General features: G+C 45.3%; 4 protein-coding genes across 5 annotated transcripts in view; 1 reads left to right on the top strand and 3 right to left on the bottom strand.

The window, feature by feature from the left end:
* Window positions 1-9231, bottom strand: part of rbfox1 (RNA binding fox-1 homolog 1) — a 109254-nt gene extending 100023 nt beyond the window's left edge. Inside the window, exon 1 of one of the 2 annotated variants that reach the window (XM_061026970.1) lies at window positions 9144-9231. In XM_061026970.1, coding sequence (XP_060882953.1) covers window positions 9144-9149 — 6 coding nt within the window. In that variant the 5' untranslated portion in view covers window positions 9150-9231. The remainder of the gene's footprint in view (window positions 1-9143) is intronic. The other variant, XM_061026972.1, reaches the window with a different exon arrangement.
* Window positions 9232-14613: 5382 nt separating this feature from the next.
* On the top strand, window positions 14614-18221 carry LOC132954510 (asialoglycoprotein receptor 2-like). The gene is made up of 6 exons (XM_061027070.1): window positions 14614-14655; window positions 15642-15719; window positions 15989-16375; window positions 17005-17325; window positions 17411-17502; window positions 17952-18221. Exons 2-6 carry the CDS (start codon window positions 15683-15685, stop codon window positions 18093-18095), a joined length of 981 nt encoding a protein of 326 aa, XP_060883053.1. The 5' UTR covers window positions 14614-14655; window positions 15642-15682; the 3' UTR covers window positions 18096-18221.
* Window positions 18201-19646, bottom strand: LOC132954430 (uncharacterized). The gene is made up of 8 exons (XM_061026982.1): window positions 19577-19646; window positions 19472-19506; window positions 19367-19394; window positions 19283-19324; window positions 18996-19247; window positions 18919-18939; window positions 18751-18883; window positions 18201-18271 (listed from the first exon to the last, which is right to left on the bottom strand). Exons 1-8 carry the CDS (start codon window positions 19625-19627, stop codon window positions 18201-18203), a joined length of 633 nt encoding a protein of 210 aa, XP_060882965.1. The 5' UTR covers window positions 19628-19646.
* A 982-nt stretch (window positions 19647-20628) lies between these two features.
* Window positions 20629-23992, bottom strand: LOC132953869 (secretory phospholipase A2 receptor-like). Its single transcript, XM_061026220.1, has 6 exons — window positions 23874-23992; window positions 22847-22910; window positions 22348-22734; window positions 21695-22027; window positions 21512-21606; window positions 20629-20982 (listed from the first exon to the last, which is right to left on the bottom strand). The coding sequence occupies exons 2-6, from the start codon at window positions 22881-22883 to the stop codon at window positions 20824-20826; spliced, it is 1011 nt and encodes a 336-aa protein (XP_060882203.1). The 5' UTR covers window positions 22884-22910; window positions 23874-23992; the 3' UTR covers window positions 20629-20823.
* Between the last annotated feature and the right edge of the window lie 789 nt (window positions 23993-24781).

The raw sequence follows: 24781 nt of genomic DNA, 5'->3' as shown, positions 1-24781 counted from the left end.
TTCCATCGCTGAGTAAGAAATAAAACATTTATTCTCTCGCTTCTGGTTTTTATTTTTAGAGTCTGAAGAGAAATATCAAACAGTGAAAACAGAGCGGACCTGCAGAGAACTCAAATCCACTTAAATCACCGACAGAAGGTTCCAAAGAGGAGTGTGTGTGTGTGTGTGTGTGTGTGTGTGTGTGTGTGTGTGTGTGTGTGTGTGTGTGTGGAGCACAGAACTAAAAGATGTCTGCAGGAAGTCGGCTCAGTAATTTACTGGGTGGATTTCAAGGTGTCAGCCTTCAGGCGAGCTGAGTAAGAGTCTTAGGGAGATCACACACACGCACGCACGCACACACACACACACACACACACAGTATTAGCAGTGGTCTCTGCTGGCACAGACACTGAGCTTCTGTTTGTATCGCAGCACAGCTCTTTGAAGTGCAGCTAACATTTTGCATGCTGCTGTTCCTCTCCACTCTCTACACACACACACACACACACACACACACACACACACACACACACACACACACACACACACACACACACACACACACACACACACACACACACACACACACACACACACACACACACACACACACACACACACACACACACACACACACACACACAGAGAGAGAGCCAGCTGAGGGAGATGTCCAACTTATCTCCTGTGTTCAGTGCATGTTGTGTTGCCAGACTCCATCTGCAGCGAGCCAAAGCTGAACCAAGAACCAGCAAGGAAACGACATCAAACAGTATGAAACCCTCTAACACACTGCCCAGTGTGTGTGTGTGTGTGTGTGTGTGTGTGGTGAAAACATATGTGCAGAGATCTGAGGTCAGACTGTGTGTTATTTAACTGAAGCTCATTTGAAAACTCCTCGTGTGATGTTTCAGTTCACTTTACAAAATCATTCAGACGTCGTGTAAACGACTTTATGATCTGTGTGTCCACACTAAACTCTTTATGTTCACTAGTTAGTTTGTAACTTAAAGGAGGAGTCAGTAAACGTTCAAACTGACCCCTCCTCCTGGGCTCATCTCCCCCAGAAGCCCCGCCCCCCTGCAGGATGTAGTGTGTACGTTTACTACTTGTACCTACACTGCAAGCTAACGCACGCTAGCACAAGCTAACCGCCGGTGTTTGTCACCTTCCTGTCCAACAGGAAGTAGACTAACTCCACGTCCACGGGTAAAAGACAACACAAGTTTCACCCTCGCTTTAGAACGAGCTTTATCCGCTTGGTGTTTCTCCTCACTCTGATTATATTTTCTCTTCTTTGCTGCTACGTCCACGTCCGTCATATTCACCGATTTGAATCTCGTCCAATCACTGAATTGTATCCACTCCTAAACTCACCTGCTACGCTGTCATTAGCTGGAGGAAACACACCAGCTCCGCCCACAAACGTCCCGAGTCAACCAGAACAAAGCAGAACAGTAAAATCCAGTCAGAGGACAGAGTCTCTGCAGACACAGTCACCACCACACACGTACGGAGGCCCAGAAGGGACGATGGAGCAGCTTCACTTTAAGAGAAGTCTGTGTTTTATTTTGAAGGAGAAGTCTGTATTTTATTTTGAAGGAGACAGGATACTGACTCTCTCTCTGCATCACGTTGTGTCTTTCTTTGGTTACCACGGAGACGTAAGGTTCATCTTAACTAGTAGAGCGTAACGTTCGAACTGACCAACACAAAGAGTAGAAAAGATGTTTGAACCCGATGTGACCAATCAGAGAGCAGCGCTTCTCTGTTTAGAGAGTCTATCTGTTTATTTGGTTCTCGATAGTATTTAAAAGAACTGAAACGACGTCTAGGTCATGAGGTATGAGAGGAAAGAATCCATCAGGACAGATTCCTGCACAGTGCAAAGTGTCTGGACAAAAACATCTGCAATCGCAGCACTTTGCAACTTTTGATTCTTGAAATCATGTTCTCAATACGACCCAATATCAGCGTCTAGGACTTCAAACAGGAATCATCATCATGCTAGAATGAAATCAATGTTTGAAGTTCTGGTGTCATGACTTCCAGATCCAAAGATCCAGGCTGTTTCTGCTCTTCATCATTTAGAGGTCTGAGCAGTCTTCTCTCGGTCCCTGTGGTGGAATGAAGAATGTTCTGCAGTTCCAGCGTGCGGCCGTGCAGGGGAGAGATAGTGACACTTTTACAAGATGAAACAGGCGGCTGTTTAATAATGCCTCCTCTCCTCAGGAAGACTAATGTCTCCTTTCAAACACATTAGCATTTTGATAAGCCTGGCTGAAGCCCGCTGCCTCTCTCCTGGTGCAGCGATAAGGCGGTGCAGTCCGGCTTTATGACAGCGTGGAGTAATTGGAACGCAGCATGGGAGAAGAGAGCGTTCAGAGAGGGGGGGAGGGGGGAGGTCTTTCAGGTGGATAAAGTTTACTGATTCAGAGAGGGAGAGGAAATGAGAGAGAATGAGGGACTGTCAGTGTGACAGTGGAGGTGAAGGAGACAGGAGGAGGTGGTGCTGATGGAGGTTCAGGTTGGAGGTTCAGGTTGGAGGTGGCGTTAAAGCCCTCAGGCGGCTCTTTGGAGGAGGATCGGAGATCATTATGGAAAGACGGCGAGAGTCAGCACAAGCACACGTTCTCTCTCTTCTGTTTATGGGTTTAATCCTCGCAACAAAGAATGTTTTATTTCCCTCTGCTGAGCATGGAGACTCGTGTCTGACATCACACACCCCCTCACTCCTCATTCTGACCAGCAGGGCGGTATACACACACACACATATATACATATATATATATGTGTGTGTGTGTGTATGTATATATTAGCAAAAAGGTTTGATTCAACACATTATGATATTGTGACTCCTCACACAAGGTGATAAGTCGTCTGGGTTAAGAGATACACAAAGACTTTATGAGGCTCTATTCTCCGTCCCGTCCCCCCCCCCCCCCCCCCCCCGGTGTCTCCTCTGGTGTCTCCTCTGGTGTCTCCTCCTGGTGTGTCCCCCTAGTGTCTCCTCTGGAGTCTCCTCGTCATGTCTCCTTCTCCCGCTGGTGTCTCCTCCTAGTGTCTCCCCCCAGTGTCTCCTCGTCATGTCTCCTTCTCTCTTCTCCCGCTGGTGTCTCCTCTGGTGTCTCCTCATCATGTCTCCTTCTCTCTTCTCCTCCTGGTGTCTCCTCTGGTGTCTCCTCCTAGTGTCTCCTCTGGTGTCTCCTCCTGGTGTCTCCTCTGGTGTCTCCTCCTGGTGTCTCCTCTGGTGTCTCCTCCTGGTGTCTCCTCTGGTGTCTCCCCCTAGTGTCTCCTCTGGTGTCTCCTCTGGTGTCTCCTCCTGGTGTCTCCTCTGGTGTCTCCTCGTCATGTCTCCTTCTCTCTTCTCCTCTGGTGTCTCCTCATCATGTCTCCTTCTCTCTACTCCTCTGGTGTCTCCTCTGGTGTCTCCTCATCATGTCTCCTTCTCTCTTCTCCTCTGGTGTCTCGTCTGGTGTCTCCTCATCATGTCTCCTTCTCTCTTCTCCTCTGGTGTCTCCTCTGGTGTCTCCTCATCATGTCTCCTTCTCTCTTCTCCTCTGGTGTCTCCTCATCATGTCTCCTTCTCTCTTCTCTGGTGTCTCCTCTGGTGTCTCCTCATCATGTCTCCTTCTCTCTTCTCCTCTGGTGTCTCCTCGTCATGTCTCCTTCTGGTGTCTCCTTCTGGTACTGCAGCTGTGAGTGACAGCTGGCCTCGGTCATTAGCGGTACACTTTTAATACAAACGAGCGCCTCTGTCTGTTTATCTGCATTATGAGTCTAGACCCTGAAGGTAAGACCTCCCCTCTTTTTCAGGTGTGTGTCTAAAGAAAAAAAAACGTTTAACATTGATACCAATAAGGTTTTAGTGGAACAAAATATAAAGTTTGTACTGATATTTTCTCAAACCTTACGGATCAGTCGTCTGTCTGTTGTCTCTCCATCTCTGCTAAACTTTGAGTTAGCGCTCATTAGCATGTTAGCATGCTGCATAAGATGGTGCATACGGTAAAGCATGTTAGCATCATCATGAGTCTAGCTGCACACGTCGTCTCTTCTCATATTTATAAAGCATTAGTTTGTGTATTTATGTGCAATAATTCAGCGCACATCACCTCCTCCTGAGCCGTGACGCGGCGCCCTAATGTCAGCTGACACTGATGAATGAAGCGAGCACACTTTTAAACCCTCCTCTGCAGACTTAATGACCTCGCTGACGCTCTCCTGCATTCAAAGGCTCCAAACAATCGTTCCCAATCCCCCGGCTCAACCCGAAGAAAACTAAGAAAACAACCGTCTCATTTACATGCAGCGAGAAAATGACCCCAAACTGACAAAAATCACTGTCAGCCATGCAGATAGACTTTGATGATGGCGGCACACTCCATTCATCACGGCGTGACGGGAGCGTTGGATGCTGCCTCTCGTGCACCGTGAAGCCCATGAAGATTAGTCTAATGCCTGTTTATCACTGCAAACCGTGTCTGGATTCAAAAGCCCACATCTGAGAGCAAATCCATCATCGCATGAAAGGCTGCTCCACCTCTGCACACTCTCTCTCTCTCTCTCTCTCTGGTTAGCATTCTCCACTGTATCCCACCTACTGACACAGCTATTGATTACAGTCAGGGACCTTAATGACCCTGCTCAATGAGCAACCTCCACAAATGCTCAATTTCTTCTTCCCAAGCTGCAGGGAGGAGCGTCTGGCCCTGTGGGAGAGTGCCAGGCTGATCAGGACCGAGACGCCTTCCTTCAGGGTTTGACATCTTACATAAACAGATATGTAGCATCTCTGAGTCTGCAGACAATCAGGTGTGTGTGCACAGAGTTAAACACATCCACCCTGCAGGCATGCAGCCTTTACGTCACAAAGTCGAGTCTCAACTTCTCAGAAATAAGTCGGTCTGTAGCCGGAGGTTTTTAAACTTTCATTCAGCTGCTGCTAACAACTGAGTCTGTTCTTATATCTTAAATCAGGTGTTTCTGGTTTTAAGCCTACAAGGGTTATAAAAAAGATTTTCTCAACAGACGTAGAGAAAGAGTCTTTTTGTTGCCATGGTAACAGAATAGATTATTACCGCTGGATTTGTACCAGAATCATCTCAAAGTTGAACAGCAGTATATTTAAGACTACCTCCTGATTCTTCTTTGCAGCATTCTTTACACATAACTGTGTTTGCAGCATTTCCCTCCTGAACTTTTTAACCAATCAAATCAGAGGGTCCCGCTGTATTTTGTGGCTGTATGCATCGCCTCATTATTGTGCAGTCCTACTTTTATTTATTTTTATTTAGAATAAAGATCTTTCACCCCAAAGTTTTCTTGCAGCCTGTCTCAGTGCTGGGGGGCCGAAAACAAAGAAACAAAAACAAAGAAACAAAGAAACAAACAACTGGAGCATCTGTAAAAATTTGAAGGGACAGTGTGCAGAGTTCAGTATGTTCAACTCTCTGTGTCTGCAGGTAGTGGTCACTTAAAGGCGTTGGGACATGCCGCTCGTTGTAGTGGGCGTGGTCTCTGCTCGCCGCGGTTCCCCAGAGTTCTCTGTGTTTTCCCGTCCGTGTGGAGCTCATCGGCATGTAACAAAGAGCTTCATGAAGCGGGCTCAGCTGCTCATGTTTCTGCCCGCGCTCCCTCAGAGGCACAGCGGGCTCGTTTTAATGACTCGCTGGCAGACAAATAAAGAGAAAGATGTGCTGCTGCCTGAGACAACGAGGAGGAGGAGGAGGAGGAGGAGGAAGAGGAAGAGGAAGAGGAGGAGGAGGAGGAAGAGGAAGAGGAAGAGGAAGAGGAAGAGGAGGAAGAAGAGCAGAGGGAGGAGGAGGAAGAGGAGAAGGAGGAAGAGGAAGAGGAGGAGGAGGAGGAAGAGGAGGAGGAGGAGAAGGAGGAAGAGGATGAAGAGGAGGAGGAAGAGGAAGAGGAAGAGGAGGAGGAGGAAGAGGAGGAGGAGGAGGAGGAGCAGTGTGTGCATGTTGACACACAAACATTCATAATAAGAGATGAAAGATATCTCTCAGCGTGTGTGTGTGTGTGTGTGTGGGGGGGGGTGTTGGACATTTATTTCCTCTCTGAAACATAATGGCGTGTGTGAACGTTTTAGTGACGAGGAGGAAATACCTCCGACTGAACGCAGAGACGGCGTCCAGGGATCAAAAACAAACAGAATGAAAAGTCGACTGAAGTTCAGACAGTTCAGTTTATCAGCACACACGCTGTAAACACCAAAACTACAACAGCTTGTTGGATGTGAAGGAAGGTTTGAAACCCCCCCCCCTCTCTAGAGTCCATGTTCATGCAGGTTGCCATGTGGTGGACACTGAAGCTTCAGTGTTTATCCAGCTCTGCATGGGTCTGTAAACTTTTCTGTGTTCTAACCTCTCTCCATTTTTCTAAAGCATCTCCAATATTGATCCTAGTTTGAGCACGTTTCAAAAAAATGACTTCTTCTTCTTCAGTGGATGATTTACAGCGACGCCATCGTTAACAGGAAGTGGTAAAAAAAAAAAAACAGAATAAAAGAGTAAACTGAGGAGCGGCTGGTTTCACCTGAGGATGTTAAAACGAGAGAATCTGACATGCTCGTTTATTTTTAGGTAATGATGGAGAGAAACACAAAGTAGACATCATCTCTCTCACACACACACACACACACACACACACACACACACACACACACACACACACACACACACACACACACACACACACACACACACAGTCTTTGTCAGAGTGTCAGCAGGTGGGCATGTTTTGCCTCGGCTCTTCCAATATTAACTCAAACCTTGTAAACACTTTCAGGAGCTTGTAAATCCTCTCTGCAGGAGTGTGTGCGAGCTGCTCGTTACAGTCTGTCAGCGTGTGATTCTTCTTTCCACAGAAACACAGCTTCATGAGGCGATCAATGCACGGTCCCTGCCTGCACCGCAGCCAGCTTGTTGAGAGGCAAACAGCAGCTGTTTCTCTGCCTCGCTTTGCATATTCAACACATGAGAGATCTCTGCACTCTTCACGCAGGACAAACCATCTCAGAGGGAAACAGCTCACACTTTCTAACACATCTCTCTTAAAGAGAAATGAACTGCATAGTTTCCCCATACGGTTTCATTCATCAAATGCAGTAATTAATGCTTTAGTCCTGAAGAAACATCTGCAGGACTTTGATCCAGAACACCAAGCCTCACTGACGGACGGTTGGTTCACTTTAGATCCATCCAGCAGAGCTCAGCTCAAAACACAACATCTATTTGCAAAATAATTATTAGTCCTTCATCAGTTTAGGCACATCTACTTTATTGCCGCTACCATGTAGTTAGCTTCAATCTTTGATCTCGCTTCTTTATAACGTCACCCGTCTGTTCCTGCAGGGGGCGCTGGAGTCCCATCAATGGCGGTCTCCATGCTGGAAATGCTGTCTCAGTCTAACTTTCAGTCAACCTAACGACAGGCTGAGAACTGGAGCTGAGGCGGGTTTTAAACCTCCTGACAAACCGTTACACCGCGCCCACCTGTCAATCAAGTCAGCTAGACGCCTTATTGTGAATAACTCTTATCCTTCATCAAATCAAAACTGATGAGTCATCAAAACATTCACCCCCCGTACAGTGTGTGTCGATAGAGACATGAGCTAATCACGCCTATATGTTTTTTTGAACCAGGCTGTAAACATGTTAATCTCTGCTGTAAAAACAGGCTTTTTAGAATGGGTGTGTATGTGACTTCCTGTGCTTCTGCAGCCAGCCTCTAGTGGACACTCCAGGAACTGCAGGACTTTACACTTCAGCATCGGCTTCATATTTAACACCTGAGGCTGCTGCTTGGTTTACACTGAATCTAACCAACAGGACCACAGCAGACCCGCTGCGCCCTCTTTGGTCCGAGTATGAACTCCTGACTTCAGGGCGCGGGTACAGAGAGACCAGCATCAGGATTTTGTCTGCACTCTGCACTTTACTGAACCTGCTACTTGATGCCCTTTACAATCCTGTCATGTCTTTTGTCTCTGTTATGTTTTCTTGCTGTTAGTAAAAGTCCTCTAGGGGCAATAAAGGTTTCAATCATTCATTCAAAAGTGTCATTATTTAATCAGAGACCCGGAGAAGAGGCGCGGAGAGAGAGAAACGTGTTAGATACATCCCTTCTTCTGGAGAGAGATATCAATAACCGTTTCAGTATCACTGGGACTCTAAAATGAAGACTGCATGTTGTTCTCTTCTTCTGTTGTCTGCAGCTCCGCCCTGCAGGTGAAGCTCCTGATCACCTGTCCTCCGTGCACATGGCCTCACAGCTGAGTTAAGAGGGAGGGAGGTGATGGAGATGGGACTGCTGCGTGACGCCTCTCAGTCTGGGATTGTTGATTTAGTCCTTTGTTAAATATTGAGTTATTTTTGTGTCTCATTAAAATCCCTTCCCTTCGTCCCCATAGGACCTCATGGTGGGGCGTAATAGCCTGGTATTGGGTAAACCTGCAGGCAAACTGACTGATGGAGAGTCTTTGTGCAATTCAGTCTCCCCCCCCCCCCCCCCCCTCTCTCTCTCTCTCTCTAAAAAGGACTGAAGATCTGAAGTTTATGGCAAACTTTAGTATTTTTCCAACACCATCAATCATGAAATAACAGATTACAATAATTAAAAACATATGGTATCAAAAAGAATCAAAGTATCGCACATTTTGACAACCGAAATCCCTGATCAACAGATCAATATGTGACATATCAGAATCACATTACTGATTAAACGCTGTTTAAAAAGAGACAACACGGAGCATGCTCAGATCCTCTCAAATCTTCAGCATCTGTGCAAAAAATGTAATCTATGTTCAGAAGAAAATGGGTCATAGGTGTTCAACAATATATCTAAAGAATGAGGAGAAAAACACACAATGATCTGCAGAAAACAAAAACATCTTCACCTGAACGTGAAGCAATTCCAACTTTACATCAAACCCTGAATTAGACTCTTGAACACCACAGCTCCACCTGAACCAACTTCCACTCCAACAGTCCTCCTTCAGACCGTCAGCAGTCACCTGCGCACACCAACACCTCACCTTCATAATTCATCTCAAGGCAAACATTCATCCTCACAGAGCAGCACAACCAGCAGAACCAGCGGGGCTCCGCAGGTGAGCTCCCCGGCTCTCACTCCTCTGTCCCGGCTTCACTCACCTGCATTCAGCCGCTGAAAGCTCCGAGGAGAACAGACGCCGAGAAGATCCGCTCCGTGTGTGCGTGTGTCTCCCTCTGCCTCCCTCTGCTGCTCACACAACCTGCGTAGCGTGTAAAGTTACAAACAATGAGCTGCACAACCGGAAATACCCTTCAGAATAAAAGCAAAACTTTGTAGCGTGTTTATCAGAACATAATCCTGCAGAATCTGTCGGACAGAGACCCTGTTTATGGTGTCAGGAGTGTTCTCCTTTCTGTTTGTAGTCAGAGTAGTATCTTACACTAAGGCTTTAAGTGGATTCTGGAGGCAAAAGTCCATATGGAGAGGAAAATTGAGGAAACATCGGCTGTAGTTACATCCTGGAAACATCGTAAGTCTTCTGGTAACATTTTACATTTAATTATTCTCTCAGTTTAAGATTGAAAACAAACATCAGCCTCCAACTTTATCTTGTTGTTCTAGTTTCTACTCGGACTGTAAACAAAGGCAACACACACGGGAAAAGTCTTGACCGGAAATTGTGTTGTAGTGTATCAAGGTGAGAAATGCACCCGGAACTTTCTTTTTGTTGTTATTTATAATTACACACAGTCCCCTGTAAATTATATGTGAGATGAGAGGACTCAGTGATGATGTACCTGTGTTGTAGTTTACCGCCTCTACTTCCTGTTTTCTTCTTCTATGGTTGCTTGTCTCCCTGCATCACAGCGGAGGGTACACCACAAAGGTTTACGTTTTATGTAGGCCAAATGAGTCAAGATTCAGAAACTACTTACAAATATCTCTCACCAAATGCTTTCACAATGAGATTTCAGTACACTATGTATAAAAACATATTTTAATAGTCTATTAGGAAAAAGCTGCCATGTTGTTTCCGGTTTGGCCAAAATAGCCTTTCCTGACAACCAGAATCCAGAAGAATCCAGAATATCCAATCAAATGGCAGATCGCGCAGCTCGCATTGAATATTGTTCACCGAAGTTCAACTCTGGTCCAACCCCTTTCTCTCTTGTCTGTTCCTGCTCGCCAGCATCCCATAATCCTTTGCCCTACTGGTCATTAGACCTCCCAGGCTGTTTTCGAAACCGCATACTATACTACTAATACATACTCATTTGGCCAAAATGCAGTACTGCATACTGCAGAACAACTGCGAGATCCGCAGTATGCCAAAAATACCAGGATGTCATACTGATTCGGGAAAAATGTACAGTATGCATCGGACCAGTCTACCTCGCGTACTGTTTCCCACAATACAAAGTGCCAGGTCAGAGATCAAAATGCCGGAGCGCAGCTGTTTGAACTCGTCGGTGGCGGTGACTGAATATCTTGCCACATTATGAACCAATAACAAATATGACATGTTCATATATTTATATGTCTTACCACCTCGTATTTTCCTGCTTTGTAGACTGTACAGTGCATGTGTCACAGCTGGACAAGCAGCTGCAATTACAGGGTGCTTCGCTTGCTCTATTACTACATATTATTCACAGCTGAGTAAAACCAGTTTAACCGTGCCAAGCATACTGCAAAATAACCGACGACTGGCTGTCATACTACATACTACTGTTGAACTCAGTATGCAGTATACAGTATATACTGCATACTGATTTAGATAGTAGTATGTAGTACGCGGTTTCGAAAACGGCCCCAGTGTCTTTAACTGACTGCTCATGTATTCATAGGATTTAAATATCCTGAGTAAGTAGATATTTAATCGTAACATCAATAAAAAGTTAAGCTGGCTCATGTGCAGCGTTGAGCTAGCTTCATGTAAAATGAAGTGAGCTAAGCTAACAGTTACTTTAGGCTACATCAACTTAAGACGGCCATACTAGATGATTTTAGGCCCGATTTGGTGATGATGATGTATACTGCATATATATATTTATTTCAGACTCTGAAGCTGCAGCCACACGCTCCTGGAATCAATCAATCATTATTTGTAGAGCGGCAATTCATAACAACAACAACTTTGTGAGAGCCAAAAATAATTTTGTATTTGAAGATGTCTGAAAAACAGACAGTTACCCCTCAGTGTCTTGGTGTTCTAGTTCAGCACCATGGACAGCGGTCAGTCCAAAATCAGCTCTGCACTCATTCAGCAGCCTGAAGCTGAGCTGAAACAACCGGCTCTTTGCTTCTCTCTCTTTTCCAGAAACAAAAAGTGAATAATGATCATTTCAGCTGCAGCTTCATATCGTTCTGTCTTCTGCAACGGCGTTCAGGATCCAGAAACAACTTCAGAGTGTTAACAGAGAGGGATCACCTGGATGTGTGTACCTGTGTGTGTGTTTGTGTGTGTGTGTGTGTGTGTGTACCTGTTACAAGTCAGCTAAACGGTCTCTACTAACATCTACACAAGGAAGAGATTAAAGACTCTGTGTGTGTGTGTGTGTGTGTGTGTGTGTGTGTGTGTGTGTGTGTGTGTGTGTGTGTGTGTGTGTGTGTGTGGTTGTTTATTAAAACAGCAGCAGTCTATATTTAGAGGAACAATAACTGTAACATGACCTTATGTACGTGAGGGACCATCTGTTAATCATTTCCATAAACACACACAGAGGTCACGTCCTCTTCCTGCAAACGTGACGAGTATAATAATGAGGGGTACAGCGATGCATCGGCAGATATCGACCCCCCAGTAACGGACAATATCGACCCCGCTGTCAGACATCGGCAAAGGATGTGGCACGAGCCGTTTATTATGTATATAATATTATGTTTATTTGTTGAGTCATATTCATTTGATGCTGACCTCACCTGACGACTGATTGAGAGGAGAGGAAGTTGCCTGTTGGACAAACTCTGAACTGTTTTTATCATCAGATATGAGAGAACATGATGCATTGTGGGAGTCTGATAATCGGCCAAATTGGTACTTTAAAAAAACGTCAGTGCTTCTCTAATAATAATTTGTCATTAGATTTAGACAAACACACTTGGTGGTAAGATTTGAGTTTAGCCTTTAGTATTTGTTATCACAGGAGGAAATGGATTTAAATGTATTGATGTTTGTCCTTTTAGGGCTTCCATAGAAAATCCTCTAAAAGTATTTATTTTGACTGTGCAGCTGTTTGTTCTTCCTTCCTAACATGTTGTAACCTTGTTCCTGATATAGTGACATATGGAGTCTATAAACTGAACGTGTGAGGCGTTCACCGCTCTTCTTTAATAATGCTGCTACAAGGTATCAGGCGGGCCGGGGAACACCTTCACACGTGACCCCGTTGGTACAGCGAGCTCCACTGGCGAGCTGCCTGATTACTCAGTAGGCCGTCTGAAAGCAATTTAACGCTTGAATGATTCTCACCAGACTGCTGTGGCCTAAAACACCACACTCACATTCAGAGTCCCACAAAGAGAGGAACACGAGAGGCGAGCATGTTGTTGTAACCTTGAAGGATGGCGATGTTCATGTTTGAATCATTTGTACTTTATGTTCTACCTGAACCACTGCACAGACTCCGCCCCCACAGCAGATCCTGTACCTGCAGTGATCCAGGGGTTCAGGTGTTTATGCTCCTGTCACATACTTTACAGGAGTTTCACTTTTTGATGGACTCAGTCGAAATTAAAAAAATTAAAAAGTGTTGAAGGAGTAAAATGTTGTTGACCTTAAAGGTCATATATTTAAAATCCTCTTCACCATGTTCCTTTAACTCTAACATGTGTCTATAGTCTGTCTACAAACCCCCCAATGATGAGAAAAGTCCATCCTCTCCGTCTTCTGCCTGCTCCACTTTTCAGAAAATGTGTGCTCAAACAGGCTGTTTGGAGATTTTCCCTTCATGACATCACAAAGGGCAGTAGCCACTCCCCCAGGTGGGTGACACTCCCACAGCTAGGTGTTTGTTCTGCCCTCTGAGTCTGCCTTCTCACCGTAAACAATAGGACATGGAGCCAGAAAGCACCGGGACACCCGAGCCCTTCTAGAGAGGGGGCGTGGTCAGACACAGCTCATTTACATATTTAAAGTTACAGACACAGAAACAGCCTGTTCTGAGCAGGGCTGAAATAGAGGGGTTTATAGACATGATCAAATACAGGACCAGAGTGGATTTAGAACAAGAAACTTCACACACATGTTTTGAGGAGCTCTGAGACTTATTTACACTGAAGAAGAGGAGGAGGAGGAGGATATGTGACCTTTAAAGCCTCATGAGCACTGAACACTGAAGGTTTACTTTGAGTAAAATGTAATGTAGATTTTTGTACAATAACGCAGCTTAAACCAGAGTGAAGAGATTGAACTGACAGAATCAGAGTCCAAGCTGACTTACAAACTCTCTGTCCTCTGAAATTCAGACTGTTTACCTGCATGTCAGATTATCATGGACCTGTACTATGAAGGATACAGAAATGAACATATTTATCAAATGAATGAATCGAGAAACATCACAGTTCAAAACACAAAGAGTCTTCGTGTAGACCGACCTGTAAAACCCGTCGGTGACTCGTCAGAGATTTGCTCTCGGCTGCAGAAACACATTAAACAGACGCTGAGGTGACATTGCTGGAGAGAACGATCCTGTGCCAGGTTTAATTTGTGTAAATGTACCGAGGTGTGTGTGTGTGTGCGTGTGCATGTGTCCGTGTGTGTGTGTGTGTGTGTGTGTGTGTGTGTGTGTGTGTGCGTGTGCGTGTGCGTGTGTCCGTGTGTGTGTGTGTGTGTGTGTGGTGTGCATGTGTCCATGTGTGTGTGTTTTTTGCATGTGTGTGTTTGTTTTTTTGTGTGTTTGTGTGTGTGTGTGTGTGTGGGTGTGTGTGTCTGTGTGTTTGTGTGTGTGTGTCTGTGTGTTTGTGTGTGTGTGTGTGTGTGTGTGTGTGTGTGTGTGTGTGTGTGTGTGTGTGTGTGTGTGTGTGTGTGTGTGTGTGTGTGTGTGTTTTACGTGTGTGTGTGTGTGTGTGTGTGTGTGTGTGTGTGTGTGTGCTCTTGCCTGTAGAGGAAACATAAATCACAGCAGACAGGCCCAGGAGGTTTTCACTCTGCTTTACTGTACCTGCTGGCCTTCAGGTGTTTCAGGTGTTTGAAGTGATGCAGTGTTTGTTCACCTGCTAACCGTACACATGCTCTCCTTCCTCTGTTTGATGGGCTCGTTCTTTCTGCAGCTCCTGTGAGGTCAGCAGAGCACGTCTTGGTACAACACTAAATCTAATGACCTGGGGTGGCTCAGTGGTAGAGTCGGTCATATCTCAACTGGAGCAGTAATGCCGCAAGAAATGTCGGCGTGTACATTCTTCTAAAGGTGGTCATGTTTGTTTCCTAACACCTGAGTATCCTGCGTTCCCCTTCTTCATTTGAGTTAATGATTAAATATTGAGTCAGTACGATCAAGAAGTACATTCTGTTTGTCCTCACTCAGACGTCATGCAAATAAATGATTTGTTTGTGTCTTTGCATGGATTGCAAATTAAATCAGAGGAGCATGAAAACAAACCGCTCCGAGTGTTTGAGGTTCATTAAAGCTGTAGTGAACCTGACAGCCTTCACAGCGTCTCACATCACAGGTAAGACATCACTCCTCTCAAACAAACTGCTTTTATTTGTCAGAACATGCAGCAGAAGGGACTTCACATTGGGATGAGCTTTTATTTTTAAGTTTTACGGTATTTTAACGTTTCCTGTCTTGTTCTCCATTGAATTGACTTAAAGTGAACAAGTTTTAAAACCGTCACGCTCATGTTTAACCAGGGGAATAACTCTGTTAGTCATAGAGGATTTCTGTTTGTGTTTGGAGCAACGTTCTCTTTCTTGAACTTATTTTCAAAGTTGTGGAACAAAGTGTTCAGTCCATAATATCGTACTTCTTTATAAATCAAGATTTATTCTTCTCCCTGCTCCTTTCCGTACATGGGATAAAGTGTGAATTGATTTTTCCTTTTTCTTTTTCTGTTGTGTGTTTTGACATGTACGGAACAAATAAAAAAAATTAAATGAAATCGTCTCTATGGGATGTCCATGGGTTCTTACACAGAAGGTCTTGAAGGAAGTATTCTCTGTTTTGAGACCAAACGGTTTGTCGTTCTATGAGATCGACTCACCACAGGGACTTTTTTCTGGCTGCCTCCTCTGAAGCAAAGAGGTGCTGCTTGTCAGCAGGAAAGGCAGACAGCTGCTTGACGCTCACAAACTTAAACCAAAGCAGTGTCCAGAAATGTGCAAAGTTTTTAATGACAGTAGGAAACCTCCCTAAGGGGGCCCCATCTGGCAGCATTCACTCTAGTTTAAAATGAAGTAGAATTATCCGTCTTTACCGTCTTTAGGGGAGAGGACCCCCCCATTTGATTTTTGCCTCGAGCCCCACCATACTCAAGAGGTTCCTCTGAACCGGGTTCTAGGAACTAAAGTAGAAAGTAAAGTAAAGTAAAGTTCCTGCGGTGCAGAATCAGTAAAGACGCTTCATGATACCTCTGGGATCTTTGATTTTCACAGCATGTGGAGCGACTCGTTTCTAAGTCTGTCCATCCATCACCATCTTTGATTTCTCCCACAGCTGGAAGATCCAACATCAAAGGGAGAAGCAGAATTGTCTCCATGGAGGGGACAACTTGTCTTTTTCTTCTCCTGTCAGGTGAGTGACTCCCTTTAAAAGAAAGTGTTTTTAGTTACATGTTTATTGTTAATGAGGAGTTAACTGTTAGCTGTTATGTTGATGTTTACGCCCCTCTGACGTTTGGGGGGGATGTAGTGACACTTGACAGACCGGGACACCATGTCTGTCTTAAGGCGTGATAGGGGCGGAGCTTCGTCACAGACTCTGAAAAGAATCTGTGTTTATTCATTTTGTACCTTAAATCTTCTTTAGAGGGCGACTAAATCTAAATGTTGTTATTGTCACAGGTCTGTGTTTCCTTCCCGTCTGTTTCCCTCGTCGCTACATCCTCGTTAGAGAGGCATTAACCTGGACTGAAGCTCAGAGATACTGCAGAGAGAAGTTCACAGACCTGGCCTCTGTGAGCAGCCAGCAGGAGTCAGATCAGCTGCGGGAGGCTACAGAGGAACTTGATGTGGGTCACCTGTGGATCGGACTGTACGATGACATCGACAGCTGGAGGTGGTCCCTGGAGGAGGAGGGATACTACGGAGAAGGAGAGGCCGAGTTCAGGAAGTGGCATAGCAAAGCCTACAATAACATCCGTGGTACACAGACCTGTGTCCTGATTTCTCAATATGGGACATGGAATGATTTCATTTGCACCGCAAGTTACCAGTTTGTCTGCTACGATGGTAAGAACTTACCAATGACTTTATGAAAGGGTGTGAAAGTGTCTTTGTTTTCAGTCCTGTTCTACATTACAGACCATTCTGCGCCCGTTTGCCCCCTTTAACCATCAGGAGGGCGTGGCCAGACTCAAGGCCTACCATATCTGATTTTCTCTAGTTTGTGTCAATAAGATTATTTCACTGCTCCTGATCGAGTCAGACTACCTCTGACTGAGGTAGTCAGCCTCTGACTCAACAGCCAATGAGAGTGAGCAGCCTGAGAAGCATCACCAACAGTTTCCATGTTTTTAAATCATTTAGATTTAACATTGTCTGGTGTGTGGCCAGCTTCAGCTGATTCCAGGAGACTCGGCTTTAAGGAATTTTGGGGAGTTTTCAGAAGGTGTAGCGTCGGTCTCAGACTTCAGGTGAAGGGCTGGATCTTTTTAGGAACAGAGGCGATGCATCTTCCACCATTCAGAACTGGATTACTTTAGTTCATACGACGGGCTGAAATCAAGAGAGGTTCAGGTTCTAACTGGGGTTTGATGACGGAGGTTACTGGGTCGCTTTCAGAGCAAATTCTTTCAGATGGTTAATAGTTCATATACTTCATGTTCCTCCACTCACACTGTTCATTTGTGCTGAAACAGACTCCTCCTCCAGCTTCATCTTAGTGAATGAGACAAAGACCTGGACGGAGGCTCAGAGATACTGCAGAGAGCGCTACACTGACCTGGCCAGTGTGAGGAACCAATCAGAGAACGACCAGATCAAGGGGCTTTTGAAGAACAGTAACACCTGGATCGGCCTCCACAGAGACTCGTGGGGGTGGTCTGATGGGAGCCCCTATTCCCTGAGGAAATGGGCCACTAATAGACCAAGAAGTGGCTTCGGGACTCCCTGTGCTCTTTTACATAGAGGTCTATGGGAAGACATGAACTGTGACACTGAACGTTACTTTGTGTGCCAAGGTGATGAGTTTAAAACACACATGACTTCTCCTGAGTAGGACACGCCCACTTTTGGTCCAGGTTAAAATGTTTTCTCCTCTCACAGACCTGGTGAAGAAACGTGTGCTGAGGGTGCAAGTGACTCGCAAAGACTCGACTGTGAACCTGGAGGAAGCAGCTGCAGCCCTCCTGTGGCAGGTAGGAGAGAGATCGACCCATCCATTATTTAAACTGCTGTTTCCCATCGAGGTTCACGGGGGGGAGGAGCCAATCCCAGCTGTCATTGGACGAGAGGCGGGGTTACACCCTGGACTGTTCACCAGCCAATCACAGGGCTGACACAACCCCCCCCCTTTCTTCGTTGTTTTTTTTGGTTGTTTTTTCTCTTTTAAGAGTCTTTGACGATTCAGTGCTACACATGTCCAATGTTTTATTATTATTATTTTTATTATTATTATTAAGATAACGTAAAAGAGAAGAAGACGCCTCCCATCGTTTACTGAACACATCTGTCTTGTTGTGATTTTATCTCTCTCTCTCCCTCTCTCTCTCCCCCCCTCTCTCTATCTCTCTCTCTCTCTCTCCCTCCCCCCCTCTCTCTCTCCCTCTCTCTCCCCCCCTCTCTCCCTCCCCCCCCCCTCTCTCAGTTACGAGAGAGGCTGAAGGAGCTCAGCCTGAGAGAAGACGTGAAGCTGACATGGAGGAAGCAGCCGGATGGAAAGATCTTCAACCTGGAAAAAAGAGAGAAGAAGAAGAAGAAGAAGAAGAAGAAGAAGAAGGAGGAGGAGTAGGAGGAGGAGGAGGAGCAGTTCATCTGTTCATGAATCAACTTCTGTGTTTTGTTGCATTAGTTCGGGCTTGAGATACCCAGTATGTAGTTTTCGGTTTTCGTACTTTTAGGGGGAGGTGCTGGAGTGACGGCTCACTGCGAGCCTTCGCTTTGGCCTTTTTGTTATTCTTTGATTACTTTGACGGGGGTGGGGGGGGGGCTTTTAATAAAGTTCGGGGTGATACTCTAAACTTGTATGGTGTCCTTATATGTTTTATGTACTTATATGTTTTCGGCCTCCATGTTTTGAGCTTTGGTGAAAGAGGCCGTAACAACACGTGTAGAAGTAGAAACGTTAATGTTCATCGCAAACACAGCTACTTTTAAAATCATGCTAGTTTATTAAAATAAGCGACCTGCCTTTCAGTAAACGTTTATCAAATCTCTTCTTCTGCAGAGTCTGCATTCTTTAAGTGTTTTTGTCATTTTGGTGAAATGTTTTTATTTGTGATCTTAAAAGGAACCAGGGAGAGAAAATGCTCCAAACAGGAAATGAGGATCCCTTCTATCTACACATGCAGAATCCTGTACTGGATGAATCCCGTCCCAGAAACCTCTCTGTCTACAACATGCTCACATCGCAGTTTCTCAAGTGTGTACCCCCTAAACCCAGAGACCTGAGACCTGAGACCTGAGACCTGAAACCAGAGACCTGAGACCTGAGACCTGAGACTTGAGACCTGAAAACAGAGACCAGAGACCAGAGACCTGAGACCTGAGACCTGAAAACAGAGACCAGACACCTGAGACCTGAGACCAGACACCAGACACCAGACACCAGACACCAGACACCAGAGACCAGAGACCTGAGACATTAGACCTTAGACAAGAGAACTGAGACCTGAGATCTGAGACCTTAGACCTGAGACCTGAGACCTGAGACATGAGACCAGAGACCTGAGACCTGAAAACAGAGACCAGAGACCTGAGACCTTAGACCTGAGACCTGAGACCAGAGACCAGAGACCAGAGACCTTAGACCTGAGACCTGAGACCAGAGACCAGAGACATTAGTCCTTAGACCAGAGACCAGAGACCTGAGACCTGAGATCTGAGACCACAGACCAGAGACCTGAGACCTGAGACCACAGACCAGAGACCTGAGACCTGAGACCTGAGACCAGAGACATTAGACCTTAGACCAGAGACCTTAGACCAGAGACCAGAGACCAGAGACCTGAGATCTGAGACCTGAGACCAGCGATATTAGACCTGAGACCTGAAAACAGAGACCAGAGACCAGAGACCTGAGACCTTAGACCTGAGACCACAGACCAGAGACCAGAGACCAGAGACCTGAGACCTGAGACCAGAGACATTAGACCTTAGATCTGAGACCTTAGACCTGAGACCAGAGACCAGAGACCTGAGACCTGAAAACAGAGACCAGAGACGTGAGACCTGAAAACAGAGACCAGAGACCTGAGACCTTAGACCTGAGACCTGAGACCTGAAAACAGAGACCTGAGACCAGAGACCAGAGACCAGAGACATTACACCTTAGACCTGAGACCTGAGACCTGAGACCTTAGACCTGAGACCTGAGACCTGAACCCTTACGGACTTACAATCGACGTCACCTGGAAAGTGAGTGCAGGAGGTTGTGAGGGCTTGAAATGGTTAAATAGGAAGGGGACATCACTTTGTGGTTTCTCTATAACCATGACAACACGACGTCATGTGACATTAGGTATTTTTATTTGACATGTTTTACTCACAGCTTATAAAACGTTCTTAATGTTTTCTGTGGAATGAATAAAGGTTTCTCTGATCTGCCTCTCTCTCTTTTCCTTCACAGACTCGTTGTAGAGTTCTGAATTATTCGCCAAATAAACTTATTTGGTAGACTTTAAATAGAGCGTGGTTTCTCCTTCCTGCTTTTTCACCGTCTCTCCCTTTTTCCGTGTTATGGCGAATCTTGTGTTTCACGTCTCAAAGCTATGAACTATGGGTAATTCCTTCACGCTAAGTCTGCAGATATGCCCACTGACGGACAGCGTGCACGATGCTGATGATCTTCAGTTCCAGTGGAAGCCGGCCCAATGTGTTCCGTTTAAAGAGTTTTTTTATGAAGAGAGTTTCATGAACACTTTTATTCTGAACACTTCTCAGCTAAACTAGACTAGAGAAAAGAAGAATAACATACTGTACTCACTGCTTAACTGTGTTTCTAGATCACGCTCATTTCAGGTAAATTTACATGCAGTGTGAAGATACGAGCATAATAAAGATCGCTAGCATTAGCATGCTAACACAACAATGCAGCGCGAGTTGTTTTGGTTTCATGCTGGTGCTCAAGGGCGACATCTGCTGGATCAAAAAATCACATATAAAGCCTTTAAAGTGAAGTAAGTTTTTGTGTTGCTGCAGTCTGAATCACTCACTGAAGACATGTTGTTACGGCCTCTTTCACCAAAGTGAATGAAACCAAAGCTCAAAACATGGAGGCCGAAAACATATAAGGACGCCACACAAGTTTAGAGTATCACCCCAAGCTTTATTCAATTTAAATATGCTCCCCCCACCCCACACCCCAAAGTCATCAAAGAATAACTAAAAGGCCAAAGCGAACAAAAGACAGGAAGGCGCCTCGCAGTGAGCCGTCGCTCCAGCACCTCCCCCTAAAAGTACAAAAACTACATACTGGGTATCTCAAGCCCGAACTAAAGCAACAAAACACAGCAGTCGATTCATGAACAGATGAACTGCTCCTCCTCCTCCTCCTTCTTCTTCTTCTTCTTCTTCTTCTTCTCTCTTTTTTCCAGGTTGAAGATCTTTCCATCCGGCTGCTTCCTCCATGTCAGCTTCACGTCTTCTCTCAGGCCGTGCTCCTTCAGCCTCTCTCTGAACTGAGAGAGAGAGAGAGGGGGGGGGGGGGGGGGAGAGGGAGAGAGAGAGAGAGAGAGAGAGGGAAAGAGGGAGAGAGAGAGAGAGGGAGAGAGAGAGAGAGAGACAGAGAGAGAGAGAGAGAGGGAGAGGGGGAGAGAGAGCTCTTATTCCCACATTGTGAATAACTCTTACCCTTCATCAAATCAAAACTGATGAGTCATCAAAACATTCACCCCCCGTACAGTGTGTGTCGATAGAGACATGAGCTAATCACACCTATTTGTTTTTTTGAACCAGGCTGTAAACATGTTAATCTCTGCTGTAAAAACAGGCTTTTTAGAATGGGTGTGTATGTCACTTCCTGTGCTTCTGCAGCCAGCCTCTAGTGGACACTCCAGGAACTGCAAGATTTTACACTTTGTTAACTCTTCAACACCGGAGGTTGCTCCTTGGTTGATTTGTACATAAATACATTCTCTTCGATGGGCTTACATTTCTAACTTGAATATATGTTTAAATCATCTTAATGCACAAAAAGACTTCTGTTACCTGCAGCAAAATGGCGTCTGCGGCCTCCTCCAGGTTCACAGTCGAGTCTTTTAGGATCACTTTCACCCTCAGCACCCGCTGCGGCTTCACCGGCTCTGTGAGAGGAGGAAAGCTGCTTTTTAAACTGGATCACATGTGGATCTGTGCAGGGAGGTACTTTATTAAAAACATGTGGAATCTCACCAAAATGACACAAAAAGAAGAGTTTTGCGTCACACCTACAGCTATGCCAAAGCCCTTTGTGTAGAAGCACACAGGGAGGAACCACAGGGCCAATCTGTTTACTAATGTTCCAACTCGTAAAGGAATAGGGGCTCCCATCAGACCACTTCCACGAGTCTCTGTTGAGGCCGATCCAGGTGCAATACTTCTTCATGTTCTTCATGTTCTTCATGATCTGGTCATTCTCTGATTGGTTCCTCACACTGGCCAGGTCAGTGTAGCGCTCTCTGCAGTATCTCTGAGCCTCCGTCCAGGTCTTTGTCTCATTCACTAAGATGAAGCTGGAGGAGGAGTCTGTTTCAGCACAAATGAACAGTGTGAGTGGAGGAACATGAAGTATATGAACTATTAAACATCTGTCACATATTAATGCTTATTTTGAGTCATTTATTCAGATGCAGCCGTAACACTCCCTGAGGCTGGAGCAAACCTCTTCCCCCTCTAGCCAGTGCCAAGAAAGTGTACGATGGCCTAATGTTAGTGCGTCCTGAGGATGCCACTCCCTGTCACCACCTTTACCCCCCCCCCCCAAACTACCCATTACTGCACACTTAGTCTGTAGTTAATGCAACATGGCAACATGGCAAAATGATGATAAAGATATTCATATTTACTCTTAAAGCAGGTAAACCATATCTTTATATTGCAAGAAACATCAATCCATACGCCGCTGATATGCATCATTGCACAGTGTTCGATTCCCATAAAGTTATTGGGTTCCCGGACACCCCACTTCCTGAACTCGGCCTCTCCTTCTCCGTAGTATCCCTCCTCCTCCAGGGACCACCTCCAGCTGTCGATGTCATTGTACAGTCCGATCCACAGGTGACCCACATCAAGTTCCTCTGTAGCCTCTCGCAGCTGATCTGACTCCTGCTGGCTGCTCACAGAGGCCAGGTCTGTGAACTTCTCTCTGCAGTAACTCTGAGCTTCAGTCCAGGTTAATGCCTCTCTAACGAGGATGTAGCGACGAGGGAAACAGACGGGAAGGAAACACAGACCTATAATGAAAGAAAGGAGATCTCTCTCTTTCCTTGATGATTTAACATTTAGTTTACTCACATGATGACTTTAAAACTCTTTATTTTAAACTGAAGATGACATGGCACTAACCTGATAAGAAAAGAAAAGTCAAAGTTCTCCCCTCCATGTGCTGCTTCCTTTTTCTATCTTCCAGCTGTGAGAGAAATAAAAAAAAACATGGCTGACTTTGCTTTGTGTCCACACTCACCCAACAGAGATACGCAAGGCTGTTTCAGCGACGGTGTCGAGCGTTGGTTGTGCATGTCCTCAGAAATTAATGCTATGCGTCCCTGAGATGCAGTATGCATTTATCCACTAGGAGCAGTGTAGACTTGTGATGAGACCAGAAATGACGAGATTGGAAACCACCAGAGAGCCGCTACAGGAAGGGTGGAAAGTTTAGAAGAAAAGTGAACAGATCGAGTCCTAACCCTAACCCCAACTACCCGCACTGTGAAGTGTCATTGCTGTTGGATAGCAACAAGCATGCATGCCAGATCATCTCTATTTTGGGGTTTTAACCGTATGATTTATGTGCTGCTCCCTCTAGAGGTATCCTCCAAGTAACACACTTTGTACAAAGGCAAGGACGTCAACATTTATGTTCAGGACGCCGCCGGTTGTCTACACATATGCTCGGTTCAAAAGCGACTTTATTTGAGCCCTAAGAGAGGCCGTGCAATGACGGTAGAGTCGATTCATTCAAAGACAGACGATCAGTCGGCTACCCGCCGTCTGGAGAATTTAACCGGCGTGGGTTAAGACGAGAGACGTTACAGTTCTCAGTGGGTAACGTAACGAGTCACTGTTTCAAGTAATATAACCCAACCCTGGAGATGACACACACACACACACACACACACACACACACACACACACACACACAGACTCAACCATTCCATACAAATACTAATTCAATCTATCTGCACTTATATTTGAGTTCTCCTTCACGAGGAACTTTTGATCTAGAACAAACAGCCAGCAGCTTTCTCTGTTGTTAACACCTCAGTCTTCATGTGTTTCCAGAGGTTGAACTTCATTTAAAGAGCAAATTTATACGAGCTCAGTCAAATATAACCCATGTTTAATATCTTGTTTTAGAGAAGTGATGTCTTACCTGCGATGTGAGAGTGACCAGAGATGAAAACGGAGCTGTGAAATACTCACTGTTCGGTTCACTGCCGTTTTAAATGAACCACCGACCCTCGGAGTGGTTTGTTTTCATGCACCTCTGATTTAATCCCCACTTTGCAATCCATGCAAAGACACAAACAAACTATTTATTTGCATGACGTCTGAGTGAGGCTGACTGCTCAGGGCAAAGTTTAAGTGTGCAAATTGCATTGATTGTCAATAAATGATTTCTAACTAGAGAACCCCTGATGGCTAAATTGTCAGGGACCAAGCCTGAAACATAAATTTTCACCTTGGCATGTATTTACAGAGTTTCAAACCCCTTATCTGGTTAGAAATAATCTTTGGAAGTTTCAGGGACCAACCACGCCCCTGATGGCTGCTGATTCAGGTGATTTGCCTAATCCCCCTGGATGTGAGGTCTACCTGAAGTGACTGAACACCTATTTGACTGTCAAAGTGATCATCTGTGATTATTTGTTATCCCCTCACCCTTCTGTTTTAGGCATCCCCCAGGGCTCAATATTGGGTCCCCTCTTATTAAACATTCTCCCTCTGTATGAAATCAAAGGAAACCTAAAACATTCATTTCAATTTCGAGTTATTTTTGGGTCCGTTTTTGCCCAACGCGACAGAAAATGTTTTGAGGAGAGAGAGTGAGGGATGACATGAAGCACAAGGACCGAGGATTGAAATCCATGGCTGCTGCAATGCAGACTATAACCTCTGTACACTGAGCTAAATCTTATTAAATTTGACTTTAATACAATGCAGATGACATCCAAGTTAATTGGTTTAACTTCTAAGACATTATTCCTCGGGTGTCTGTTAGCTTCCTCCAGCTGTATGACTCTTTAGTCTGCAGGCTTCAAATTTAAAACCCACTGACAG

Source organism: Labrus mixtus, chromosome 20 (assembly GCF_963584025.1).
Source record: "Labrus mixtus chromosome 20, fLabMix1.1, whole genome shotgun sequence".
NCBI lineage: Eukaryota > Metazoa > Chordata > Actinopteri > Labriformes > Labridae > Labrus > Labrus mixtus.
The sequence above is the reverse complement of the archived record's forward strand: the minus strand, read 5'-3'. Positions and strand labels throughout refer to the sequence as shown.